Source organism: Psittacula echo (genome assembly GCF_963264785.1).
Source record: "Psittacula echo genome assembly, chromosome: 5".
Classification (NCBI taxonomy): domain Eukaryota; kingdom Metazoa; phylum Chordata; class Aves; order Psittaciformes; family Psittacidae; genus Psittacula; species Psittacula echo.
Window position 1 is genome coordinate 1,470,117 of NC_137739.1, and position 12,494 is coordinate 1,482,610.

The 12,494-nt window shown below is 46.8% G+C and overlaps 1 protein-coding gene across 1 annotated transcript; it reads right to left on the bottom strand.

The window, feature by feature from the left end:
• Nucleotides 1-2,060: 2,060 nt before the first annotated feature.
• On the bottom strand, nucleotides 2,061-6,739 carry GFER (growth factor, augmenter of liver regeneration; the record flags this gene model as incomplete). Its single annotated transcript, XM_080618887.1, has 3 exons — nucleotides 2,061-5,284; nucleotides 6,046-6,257; nucleotides 6,533-6,739. The coding sequence occupies 3 exons, from the start codon at nucleotides 6,737-6,739 to the stop codon at nucleotides 5,122-5,124; spliced, it is 582 nt and encodes a 193-aa protein (XP_080475013.1). The 3' UTR covers nucleotides 2,061-5,121.
• Nucleotides 6,740-12,494: the final 5,755 nt, after the last annotated feature.

The window sequence follows — 12,494 nt, forward strand, 5'->3', positions numbered from 1 at the left end:
CAGGAAAGGGACTAGCAAGAGGTGAAACATTCAGTACCTGGAGCAGTCTGTTCCAGAGAATCGTATGAGACAAGAAAACCAGCCCAGCACATGGTCTGTTGCCCTCTACTGTTCGCTCTCTTAAGATGCAAAGCAAATTCTCCCTGTAGCATCACCCCTGTGAAGCACATCGCAGTGACAGCACAAGCCAGCAGCATGATGGTATGTGATACATGGGAGGGAAACCGCGGGACTGGGAAGAGGCTCAGCATGGGGAGTGCTCACAAGGAAAACCAACAGCCTGGGACAGCACAACATGCAGAAGCAGAGGGCACCTTTCTGCTGCACAATGCAGCAAGGTCATGGGAGGCAAGGGCCGAACTCAGCAGGCCTCAGTACCAGGAGCTCCATCTAAGTGCTAGACCAGGCCAGATGCTCTAAGCCCTAATGCCAGCCTTTCTGAGCTGTACCAGCTACTCTTCACTAGCCCAGTACATGCAGATGGGGCTGTCACACACCAAGGAGAACAGAGCAGTTTCAGTGCTTGGCAAACGCTAGTGCTGCTAGTTAAGACTTTACCTCTGGAAGCGTTAAAAGTAATGACAAAGATTAGGAACTGGCAGCAACAACAGATACCCTGGGATCAGCACAGACCAGGGCACTGAGCCCTGTTTATCCTCAGCTGGTAGGAGCCACCCTTTGTTCCAGGGTTCTGTGAGTGGTGGCAGGTTTGCTGATGCACAGTAGATGCTCCTGCTTGTCAGCAACCAGCATCTCAGCTCCCTTCACGGGGAGCTAATTGTGCATTGGTGCAGATACACCTGAGCTGTGTCAGCCAGCTTGGAGTCAGCATATGATGTTGGTGTACCTGTCCTTGTGGGACTTACCAGTCCAGGTCAGGGCTCCAGCTAGCACAGTGTGGATCCCCATCCCCTTTGAGAATCCTCTATGTTCTAAATGCTGATTTGCCTACATGCTATCAGCCGTGGTTTTGCTTTATTCCATTTCTTATTAGCCTACAAAGTCAACAGTTGACTTCACACAACCTTTTTGCCAGTTTCCACTGAAGTTTATTCTTGACTCCATAAAATCCTCAACAGCTCCTCTCCATCATTCAGACAAAATACCTGAACAGCTATTCCAGGAATGGGGAAAAAGAAAATCAATGCTGATACGAAGGAGCAAAAAACCCAAACTGAAATCTAAACCTTCCCTCTCCAAGCCTGCAAAAATCCAATGGGAAGAAATATCACACATTGCCTGGAACAGGCAGGAGCAAGAGACACATGCAAGCAAAGCAACTCCTGAGAATCTTACTGTAAACAGGAGACTGTATTCACCCAACACACTGCAAAGGAACAGCTAATCCCTGGGAAAATGTTAAAGGCGTAGTGGTGCTTCTGCCAACATCCACACTTGGTACTTGCTTCAGCAACTCCACTTCCCATTCATGAAGTGGACACTTCCCTCATGGCTCCCTGCTCTTTACTTTCTTGAGGGGGGAAAAAGAAGGAGAAATAAAGAAGTTCAGCTATGAATGCAAACCAGTGCACAAAACCAGTGAGTCTGTGAAGCTGAAGGTTAGCCAGGTGCCTACTGCACACAAGCAGCTCTTGAGCAAGGTCCCACAAGCTCCTTAAGCAGCACCAGCTCCTGACTGCACTTTGTCTTGCAAGGGCTTCTCATATTGGTAAGAAACAGCTTCCTCTGTCTGGCAGATGGCATGGGATGTGCATGGTTGTGTGGTGAACATCCAGTTAACAAATGCTGCCCTTCAGTGGAGAACACCTTCCTCTGCCACCCTGCTCTAATTCAGGATTTGAGCTACTCCCAACTGTAGCACTACCCTTAATGCTGTTAGAAACATGCAACACTTTGAACCCCATAAATAACCCCACCGGTCCCCACATGAAACCCATCTCTCACCTAATGGGCAAGGACCCACTGGACAAAACATCTGCATTGTTGTAGCTTCTTGGCACATTGAGAACTGCATCAATTGAGCAGCACAATAGAGAAAGTCCAGCTGCAATCCCACCTTGGCTGATCAATACCCACAGAATCACACAACCTCAGCTGAGCAAGCAAGCTCAGACCTTAATATATCAGCATGCAGAAGGTTAGACACCCCAGCACAATATGATGGCTTTTCCTAAGGTCTCATACAGTAGGGGAAGCCAGGAATAAACTCTGTTGCTTTATTATTTTCACATCAACAGGAAATATCATTTGAATTACAGGTATTTTTAAAACTAGATTTAGTCAAGTGCATTTAGAAGAGAATTCACAATTTTCTGTACACAAATACAAGTAATCTTCAATAGGAATTCCTTACATAAGATTAAAACTTGAGATGTGGTACAAATGAGCAGCAAAAAAAATCCCCTCCTCCCCATACAGTCAAGTCCACAGAGATGATGATATCCCTGAGGATCATGTAAGCCAAAGCTCTTCTGCAAAGCAGTAAAAATGAGAGAGGAGAGTGCAAGCATCTATTTTACCAAATGGCAACTTAGTGAAGCTACAAATTGCCCCACTAACATCCCAGCAGCCACAGGGGTGGCCTCATTATTAGGAAGCATTCACTAAAGACACCAACTTCAGCTTTAAGGCTTTTCCCCTACCCCTGCACCACTGCCAGGACGTGCTGGCAAAGGGGCTTTTCCTTCTGCACACTTCTACCACCTCCTTGAGCAACATTAGGTGACAAAACCATTGTGTTGCCACAGCTGCTCCCTTGATTTTGAGCAGGATACATCTTTGGTTTCCTCTCTACACTCCTGATATGTGAATGGTGGAAGGTTACTCCACACCTGCCCAGCACCAACCGCTTGCCAGCAGAAGGCAGCAGCACTCCCAGGACTCAGCAATCAAGTGCACCTGCACACAAGAAAGTGCCACTCGCCACCCTAGCCCATTTTCAGTGTTCAGATGGAAAGGGAAGAGACAGGGGTTTTCCCAACCTGCTCATCTACATTGAAGCAAACAAAGAAGAATCTCATCATCTGCTCCATGGGTGATGAGACTGTCACAGAGAACAGTCAAGGGCAGATTGGAAAGTAAAATGAGTAGATTCCTCCTCAAACACAACCAAATCCACAAGCAAATGCCTGTCCACACACCTTGCTGCTAACACTATCTGGATAGAACTGGGTAGTTTAGGTCATGCTGACAAAAGCAGAGGGTTACAACCTTTCTGTTGGGTCTCTCCCCATTACTGGATACCAATGTACTTCATTTTGGGGACCAAGTTTACCACCCAAAAGACAAAAAAAACAAGGGCTGGAATTTATTTGTTCTGAGCTCAACATACTGATAGGGAAATGAGCCAAGCATTTCTAATAACCCAAATAACACCTTCAAGTCATAAGTTAGACTGGATGCTTCATGAAGTACCTTATCATTGGCTTTGGGTTCATGTTTAGAAACGTTACTACATAAAAAACTTCCAAGAACAACTAGTCCATAAAATTTGCCTCGTATTAACAGGTCTGACTTGAAAGAACTTGAATGTACCATAAAACATTGAAATGCATTTCTGCAGTTCTAATTGCTTTTTTAATCAGAGGAGACCCATGCACACAGGTTTGAAGATCAAAGTTCTGAAACAGGAGCAGTCATCACACTGCTATTATTATAAAAGCCCCATTGGTATTTCCAGATAACACTCTATGAGCAAGAGTAAGTTTACAGAGGTACAGTAGCACGTGAAATAAGGAAGCTCTAAAACGCACAAGAAAGCCTGAGCAGGAAGTACAGGAGGAAAAGGCCTTCTACTGTCACGGTTTGTGCAAACTCTTCACAGCCAGAAATGCAGTAAAGGGCATTATCTCAATATCTACTCTAAGAACTTGAAATTCTTTTGACTTTTGTTTGTTAGCTGAGTCTTTTTATCATGAGACACATGTTTATATGCATAGAGTGTTAATCATTTATATGCTGCTATTTCACCTGAATCTGAAATTCACACTTCTGTATCGATACACAGATGCAGTATAGCTGATCTAGGGAAAGTACACATAGCATGAATGCTGACCAGTACCTACAGAGGGAAGCTACTCAAGGGGCTCCCGAGTCCGCTGTGCAATAAGCACTACATTAAGCTGACATTGCAGCCTTAAGAAGACTCAAATACTACAGGAGGCTTGTAAAGTCCTTTTGATCTAGAGAGGTTTTTAGCTAGGGGATAACACCAGAATATCAGCCAGGTCAGCAAGTGCCAACCAAGAACTTCAAAACACATCTCAGGAATGCTATATGTGAAATAAAGCTGAATATGCTTCATTACAGGTATAGGTGTCAAGCTATTTTCATCACAGACTGAAGTTCACAGCAGAGATTAAGAGGTTATCTGCTTTAAAAGGAAATAGTTCAGTAGAACTTAGCACTTCTAGATCCAAAGAAAATTGGCAATCAGTTTAAAACACCTGAATTTCACCCAGGTATGTCATTCATTAGACGAATGCTGCCTAGCCCTGGTTTAGTTTTCCTTCCTACAACACCCTCTTACATGGTAAGTCAAATACAAGAATAAAATGAGAAATCTGGGCTTCACGATTTCAGTATTTAAATTCAAGGTACCTCCCTTCAGGCCCTTTAGAAAAGGAACTGGATGCAAAGTTAACAACAAGCACTGGAGATGTCAGAGACAGACAGATCTGGGGGTACAAACTTGGCACAAACCACAGCATGAACAGCAAATGAAAACCAGAATTAATCAGATGCATTTTCTAAACCATCAGGATAATGCCTGCAGAAAAACATGAAATGCCACAGGGCAGCTCTCTACAGCCGTGTTCGGGGAAATGAACAGTCAGAAACAAGCAAATACCCCAAAATAAGGAAATGTCATAATGAAAAAGTCTCCATGAGTTTGTCAGTGCCTTCATTTCACAGGTTTCTGGCAATTGCTGTGTCAAATGCGAGGTCCCAGTCCCCCAAGTAATACATTTTTGTCATCAGTTATCAAAATATTATTAGGATAAGCTTTTCAAATCCACTTTTAGAATTGGTTTACCTTTATTTCCACAAGCCATAGCAGTCATACACACAAACACACAGTCACTGACTCACACATCTCCCTGTAGTGACTCCACACCAGATTGGATTGATCTGACAAATCTCCAAAGCAGTCTCTATGGATTAATCACAACTCCCATCTTTCCAACCATCTCGCCAGCGCTCATCCACACGAGAGCAGTCAAATTCTGCTTTCCCCAGTTTCCTGTTCACTTCATTATGAAGAAGACACAACCACTGGGAGAAGTTATTTCTGTTGCTAGTATCAGGCTGATTTGTACGTAATCTGCAAACAGGGGAGAGGAAACAAATGTTACTTCTTTACAGCCACCAAGCTCAATTCCCAAAGCAGGCACAGAGCACACAGCCAAAATCACCTTCTCTGCTAGTGCAAGATGAGTCCCAGAGAGAACCCAGAAGCCAATCCTCCACTATAAAATACTGGTGCCTGCAACTGGCTTGATTTCATTCACTGCCTACTCTTGTGAACTGGAAAAGATGCAGGAACCAAACAGCTTAGCCATGATAAAAAGCAAGAAGTACTCGAGTTCATCAAAATGCCACGCAGCTGCTTTGCCATGTGGCGTCTGCTAAGTCAATAATTAAGTTTCAAATGGGTTTTTTGCACATTCATCATCCAGAAAAGAGGAGTTGAAGCCCTCAAGAAACAAGCTGACAGAAACAGGAGTTAAACACTTTTTGCCTCCAGTGCGGAGGCTGCCAACCAAAGGGGTTTTCTGGGGTACAAAAACCCTCGCTTCCTGAAAGCCAAATTATTTCAAGTCCCAGCCTATCTCCACAACTGAGCACAGGTCTCCTTTGAACCAGAAAATCACACAATTGCCCCGGAGAGGCCTCAGAGGCAGCACGCAACCTAACAGCAAAAGAAGAGCTACTGGTTTTTGAGTTAAGCCCATCTCTGATGGATGCAACAATGGAACAAAGCAGTTCAGGGAGCTACAAACCCCAGCGCAGGAAGAGCTGCCCATACGTAACTCACTGCTGCAGCCCAGCACTGCAGGCAGAAACCACCATAAACCAACTCACCTTTCCCTCAGATCCTCAGCGCAGTGCTCGCAGGGGTAGAACTTGGAGAAGAGGTTGATGAAGTCTCTCATGTCCTTCTGCTGGGCGCCGGTGGGCTGGTCGGGGTAATAGGCCGCCATGGTGTGCAGGAACCCCCATGTGCTGCGGCCCAGCTGCTCGCTGTCCAGAGGACAGTTCGGTGGTGGCTCCTTCTCCTCTGTGGCCGTCAGGTCCTGCAGCAGGAGAGAGGGTTGGGAGGGGATGTGGTACTGGGTAGGGAAAGAGCCCCTTTGCGTTCAGATGGGCGAACAAGTCCCTCACACCCAGTGGGACAACATGGAAGCCCCCTTCACCCTCCCACTGAGAGGAATCCCTGGCCCCTTCACGGCCTGAGGAGGGGGACACAGAGCCCCATCACAGTTAGGGGACAGAGACCCACTGCACAGCTCGGCAGGGGCTAAGGGCGACAGACCGCCCTCAGGGTGGCTGGGCAAAGCCGCCGCCTCACCCCGCCGCCGGGCGCTGCCTGCTTCCTCTGCTCGCGGAGCCAGCTCTTGAAGTCCGTGCAGGCTCGGCACGGCTTCTTGGACGGCTCCTCCGCTCCGGAGCCCGCGGCGCCGTGCGGGACAGGGAAAGGGAAGGTGAAGGGGCCGCCCTCAGTGCCCGGGAACGGCGAAGCCCCGCGGCCCGGCCGGCCCTCGCTGGGCGCCGCCATCTTGGCACCGCGGTGCACCACGGGCTAAGGGGGAGGCCGCCATTTGAACTGGCCCCGGGTTACCTCAGGCGGCAGCGGGCGGGCGGGACCGGGGCTGCGGGACGAGATTCGTTGTTAAACGAGTTCGTTGCTGCGCAGTTAAAACACCACACACAGAAAGTGTGTGTTTCTGGTGGCTTTTGCCAACAGAGGGGCAGGTTCTGGGTTTGAGTCTTCTGAGGAGAGTTCTTGAGTTCTGAGGAGAAGTGACACGAGCCTCCCGCCAGCGCTTGGCCACCTCACATCTGTGTACGTATATATAAAAAATAGAATCACAGAATGGTTTGGGTGGGAAGGGACCTTAAAGCTCATCGAGCTCCAACCCCTGCCACGGGCAGGGACCCCTTCCACTGGAGCAGCTTGCTCCAAGCCCCTGTGTCCAACCTGGCCTTGAACACTGCCAGGGATGGGGCAGCCACAGCTTCTCTGGGCACCCTGTGCCAGCGCCTCAGCACCCTCACAGGGAAGAGCTTCTGCCTAAGAGCTCATCTCAGTCTCCCCTCTGGCAGGTTAAAGCCATTCCCCTTGGCCTGTCCCTCCAGGCCCTTGTCCAAAGCCCCTCTCCAGGTTTCCGGCAGCTCCCTTACCTGCCCATGGGGACTAAGGGCCCCTCAGTGTTATCTCCAGCACAGTGATACGATCACCAGTGTAATTTAAAAGCAAACAAGCAGATAACTCCATTCCAACTCCTGCAACTGTAGCAGAACACGCCCGTATCATATTTTACATGTTTTAACCCCTGTCACATGCTTGTAAACCTATATTGAGGAAGGATTTACCCACCTCTTTCCAGGAGTTTTTGCACGCTTTGCACCAGGGTGGGTACATCAGCCCAGGCCTTGCCCCTGCTCTTTGGTCCTGAGGGGACCTTCAGCGGCTCTGCTTTGATTCCTGATGAGCTACAGGCTTGTAAGCACATGAGGATGGTGACCCAGCTCCTGGGCAATGGTCCAGCATGGCATCAGCTTCAGGACTGAGTCTCTCATCCCTTGGAAAGGTGAATTAGTGCAGATAAAGCTTTGGGCCAATTCATCCTCTAGTCTGGTGGGTATGACCTGCTGAGGCACACATGCATTCAATCTCTGGGACACAGCAGCCTTGAGAAGCTGTTTACAGGAGTCAGAGGATGAAAAGTCAGAGGGCAGCAGCACAGGCTCGCTCGTTCCCTTCTTTTTGCCTTGATGTCATCATGCTGGTGGTGGGTTTGAGGCCACAGGGTAAGTCTCCCATTGTGGCCAATGCACTCTAGAATGGGAAGTTTGTACCCACTGTCACTTTTCACCTCTTCATGTCCTGCAGGTCAAGTGAAAAATAGGACTATTTTGTTTAATGCAAACAAATATATGGAAAGGATGGAGGGAGAACAAAATATCATCTTCAGAAATCTTGTGTTGGAGGCTTTTGCCTCCTGTCCTTATTTCTCTTCGCTTTCAGCAGTTGTGGTCTAGGACATTGCTCCTTAGCAGCTCCTGTCCCTAGAACCAGCTCTACACTTCATCACATCCTATCCCTTCCAGGCCTATCTGAAATGCTCTTGAGTCTCTGCCTGACAGTAAGTGCTGTGCTGCTGCCAGTTCCGCAAAGACACAATTTGTATGGAAGTTGCTGGAAAAATCCTGCTCGTTTTCATTTCATTTTCATTTGATGCATTTAGCACAAGGTGGTATGAAACGTTGAGTGGGCAATGCATAATTTTAGGGAAATGCTTCACAGATTTGCCATCAAAAACATTTCAAACCTTCTGTGCTTTACAGATCTGTTCCCTGGTCTGTGTAGCGCTGAGCTAGTGATTGGAATCTCCACCTTTGGGCCTCCTGTTTATCCATGCTCCATTTCTTATTCCATGAGAACATCCCTTTGTTGATATTTGGGAGGGAGGGAGAAGAGACATGAATAGGAACTACTGAAAATGGCTTTGTTGAAGTTCTACACAACTATATATCTACATTTCATACATCAAGGAAAGATCAAGTAGGGAAAAATATATTCTGTAAGTTTGCTTTCCTTCCCCACCAATAAATGTTTAAATGATGTTGATTACATCATTCTTTTCCTTGAATTCAGGAAAAAAAAGGTTTGCTGGTATTTGGAGGAGGGACCCGGGGAATTTCCTGCTGTGCTTTATTGCTTAGCCTTCAGCAATTTAATAGTTGCAGAGATGTTTCTAAGTCAAAGCAGCCTGTTAACAGTCTGTTTGCTCTCTTGTTAGTGATTTCATTTGTTGAGTTAATTAAAATACAAGCCTGATTTATATTTCTTTAAAAGAAGAAGTTCATAACCTGGAAATAAGCTGTTGCTTACAGAGGGATATGTGCTCAGAGTTGATCAGCTTTTTAGGAAAAGGTGCTCCCAGTTTTTCCCATGCACCCTCACCACCAGCATCATCTTGTTTCAAAGCAAGCAAGGACAAAAACAGAGAGATGCTCTGATTCAAAACAGAGCAAGGAAATTCACTTTACTGTGTCTAATTGAATCCTAGCAGAGAGCCTAATTAATTCCACGCAAAGGAAGGAACACAGCACAGAGCTCACTGAATCTACCAAATAGGTGCCTCTTTCTAAGAGCCGCTTAATCCCTGACTAGAATGGCAGTGACGGGTATTACCAGGAAGCATTGGTAAAACCTGTGCTTGAGAACATGAAAAGGGTGTGTTTGCCTTTCTCGGAGACTGCTGTTTGATGTTCTCTTAACTTTGGCACTTGCTAAACACGAGCTTGGGAACTGACAGGGGGTGCACAGGGAAGGAAGAAGAAAGGGGCAGGTAACAGGAGCTGACCCCTGTTTGAGGCCAGATATGCATCCATCAGCTGGAGATGGACACCCCCCGCCCTCTGAGACTGAAAATCGAGTCAAGGTGTGCAAGATGCATGGCACAGGCAATGTCAGGGTGGGCTTTGGGCAAGGAGAAATGCCTGAGCTTAAATGCAGCTCTTGAACAGGGTGACCTTAAGAACAGATTATATGAAGGAGGGGTGGCCCCAGGGAATGGAGACCCCAAGGAGGGGTGGTGAAATACTGTGTCCAACTGGCACAGGCTGCTCAGAGAAGCTGTGGCTGCCCCATCCCTGGCAGTGTTCAAGGCCAGGTTGGACAGGGCTTGGAGCAAGCTGCTCTAGTGGAAGGTGTCTCTGCCCACGGCAGGGGTTGGAACTGAGTGAGCTTTAAGGTCCCTTCAATCCAAACCAGTCTGGGATTCTATGAATAATATTCTCAGAGGCTCCTGCTTCATTTGGGACCCTAAACACTTGATTTTTCATTAAATTATTTAAAGTTCTTTGGAAAATGTTACCCTACACCTCTCGGCATTCTTACCATACTTTTTGTGTTTTGCAGGTAGTTCCAGTTGAATATAACTGTTACCCTCTCCAGGGGAACACCCCAACAGGAAGCTGCCTTGTATTTACATGTAAGGACGTAAACCTTAAAGTCCAGCCAGTTACAAAGCCAGCACCAGCAATTAGTCATGCAGCTGTTTATGAAATTACAGGCAACTGGGAAATGACAACAGAAAAAACAATGTATATTTCCAGGTGAGTGAATCATATATTGAACAGTTTTGCTTGTATACAAGAAATGCATCACCTGCAGAATTTCCCAAGGTGTAAATATATCTCCTAATTTCCAGGAAGGAGCATGCTGCCATACTGACACATTTCACTGCCAATGAATGGGGGAGACATTGATCTCAGTTCAGATCCATCCAGAGCTATTGAAACATGCTCTAAATAGTCTAAGACTTGGCACAGAGTTTACAAAGCCTCTGACTTGCTCACATCTGGGGTGTATATCAGAGGCTGCAGTATGTTATTTTGCTGTTTATGCTGGTTTTATGTGTGGATCCTCTTGCTGGTTAAAATGAGGATACACAAGCAGTGGGGTATATATTTGCAATGGCAGGGATAGGGAGAAAACCTGATTATTTCTTGCAGGTTGGCACAGTCAGTCCTCTCATATGTGTTTTGCTCCAGGTGGTCTCCAACATCCCAGACTCTCTCCAAGCATTCACGGACTCAGTTAATGCATTCTGAGCACAAACACAGCAAAACTGGGGGGTTCGTTTTGTGCTCTTGAAAAATAAAGCTCAAAATCCTCATCAGTGCAGCTCTCCCTGATTATGGGGTGATTCCTCTCTACAAGTGGGACAAAGCAAGTTCTGAATCTCCATGGTGGTGGAGAAAGGTTATTCTCAGCTAACAACAGCTATGAGAATGTGTGAAATCATTAAGAATTAAACATTAATGAAACAAGAGTTCTTCCACATTACTCTTCTCCCTGCGAAGCTTATGAGGAAAGATTAAATATTGTCTTTTCCCTGTTTTCTGAAGGGGGCAAGGAACACAAGGGTCTTTCTTTGCTCTGAAAATAAAGGTGAACTGGAGAGATAAGACACTTTGCATATTATGCTTGTTGATGGCAGTGGGGAATGAGGAAGGGGTAAGAATAGGACGAGCAATCTCTGACTAATCTGGGAGGAATACAATGGTCTTGTTTCTGGTCTTGTCTCTGATCAGACTTCCCCATATTCAGTGTGAAGTAAGAATAGATTTGGCCCAAGTGAAAACAGTGTTTGTACATGTTCTCTGGTGCTTGCTTCATGTGCCATTGTCCGTACAGGTTATGCTGTTGGGATGTTGGGATTTTCCCCTCCTGGATGTTGGAGTGTGCACGTCAGGGGCTTGGAATGCCTTGGAAACTCAACCTTGCTTTCTGTATCCTTCACATCCCATAGCTGGGACCCAGCATGTACATACACATGTGGCCTCATACCACGCAACACACTCATCAACCACCTTTTTCTTTTCTATAGGAAATGATGCAGGAAACTTTCTCTTGCAGCAGCTTAAGTTACATCCTCATCCTTCGTGGAAGTTTTCTTCTTGAATCATGCTTTTGTCCTTTGCATCACCTTAGAAAAACATGCCACTTTTACAATGAAGCTAGGGAGTTATTGCAACAAGTGCTTGGTAAACAGCCTGTCCAGTGTGCCCCAGGCAGCCAGGAAACCTGTGAAAGGCAGCTTTTTCTGATGGCTGCTGTGAACTTTGGGGGAGTTTGATGCAATGCTGTGATTTCACTGTCAGTGCCCTGGGGGGGAGCAGGACCCCCATGTCCTGAGCCCTGGTCTCCTGTGTGGGGCAATAACCAGAGGTGTCCCAGCATGAGACCATCACAGGAGATTGCAGATTAAAAGGAGTGGGACTCATAGAATTGTTTAGGTTGGAAAAGACCTTTAAGATCATCAAGTCCAGCTGTTAACCCAGCACTGCCAAGGCCACCACTAACCCATGTCCCCAGGTGACACATCTACTTGTCTTTTAGGTATCTCCAGGGATGGTGACTCCAATACTGCCCTGGGCAGTCTGTTCCAATGCTTGACAACCTTTTCATGGAAGAAAGTTCTCCTAATATCCACTCTAAACCTCCCCTGGTGCAACTCAAGACCATTCTCTGTTGTATCACTTGTTCCTCAGGACAAGAGACCAGCCACCTCCTGGCTCCATCTTCCTGGATGTTGTAGAGAGCAATAAGGTCCCTCCTGAGCCTTCTCTTCTCCAGACTAAACCCCCCAGGTCCCTCAGCCGTTCCCCATCACACTTGTGCTTCAGGCCCTGCACACCAGCCACATTGCACTTCTCTGGCCCTGCTCTAGCACCTCAATGTCTCTCTTGTCATGAGGAGCCCAGAACTGAACACAGGATTAGAGATGCAGCCTCAC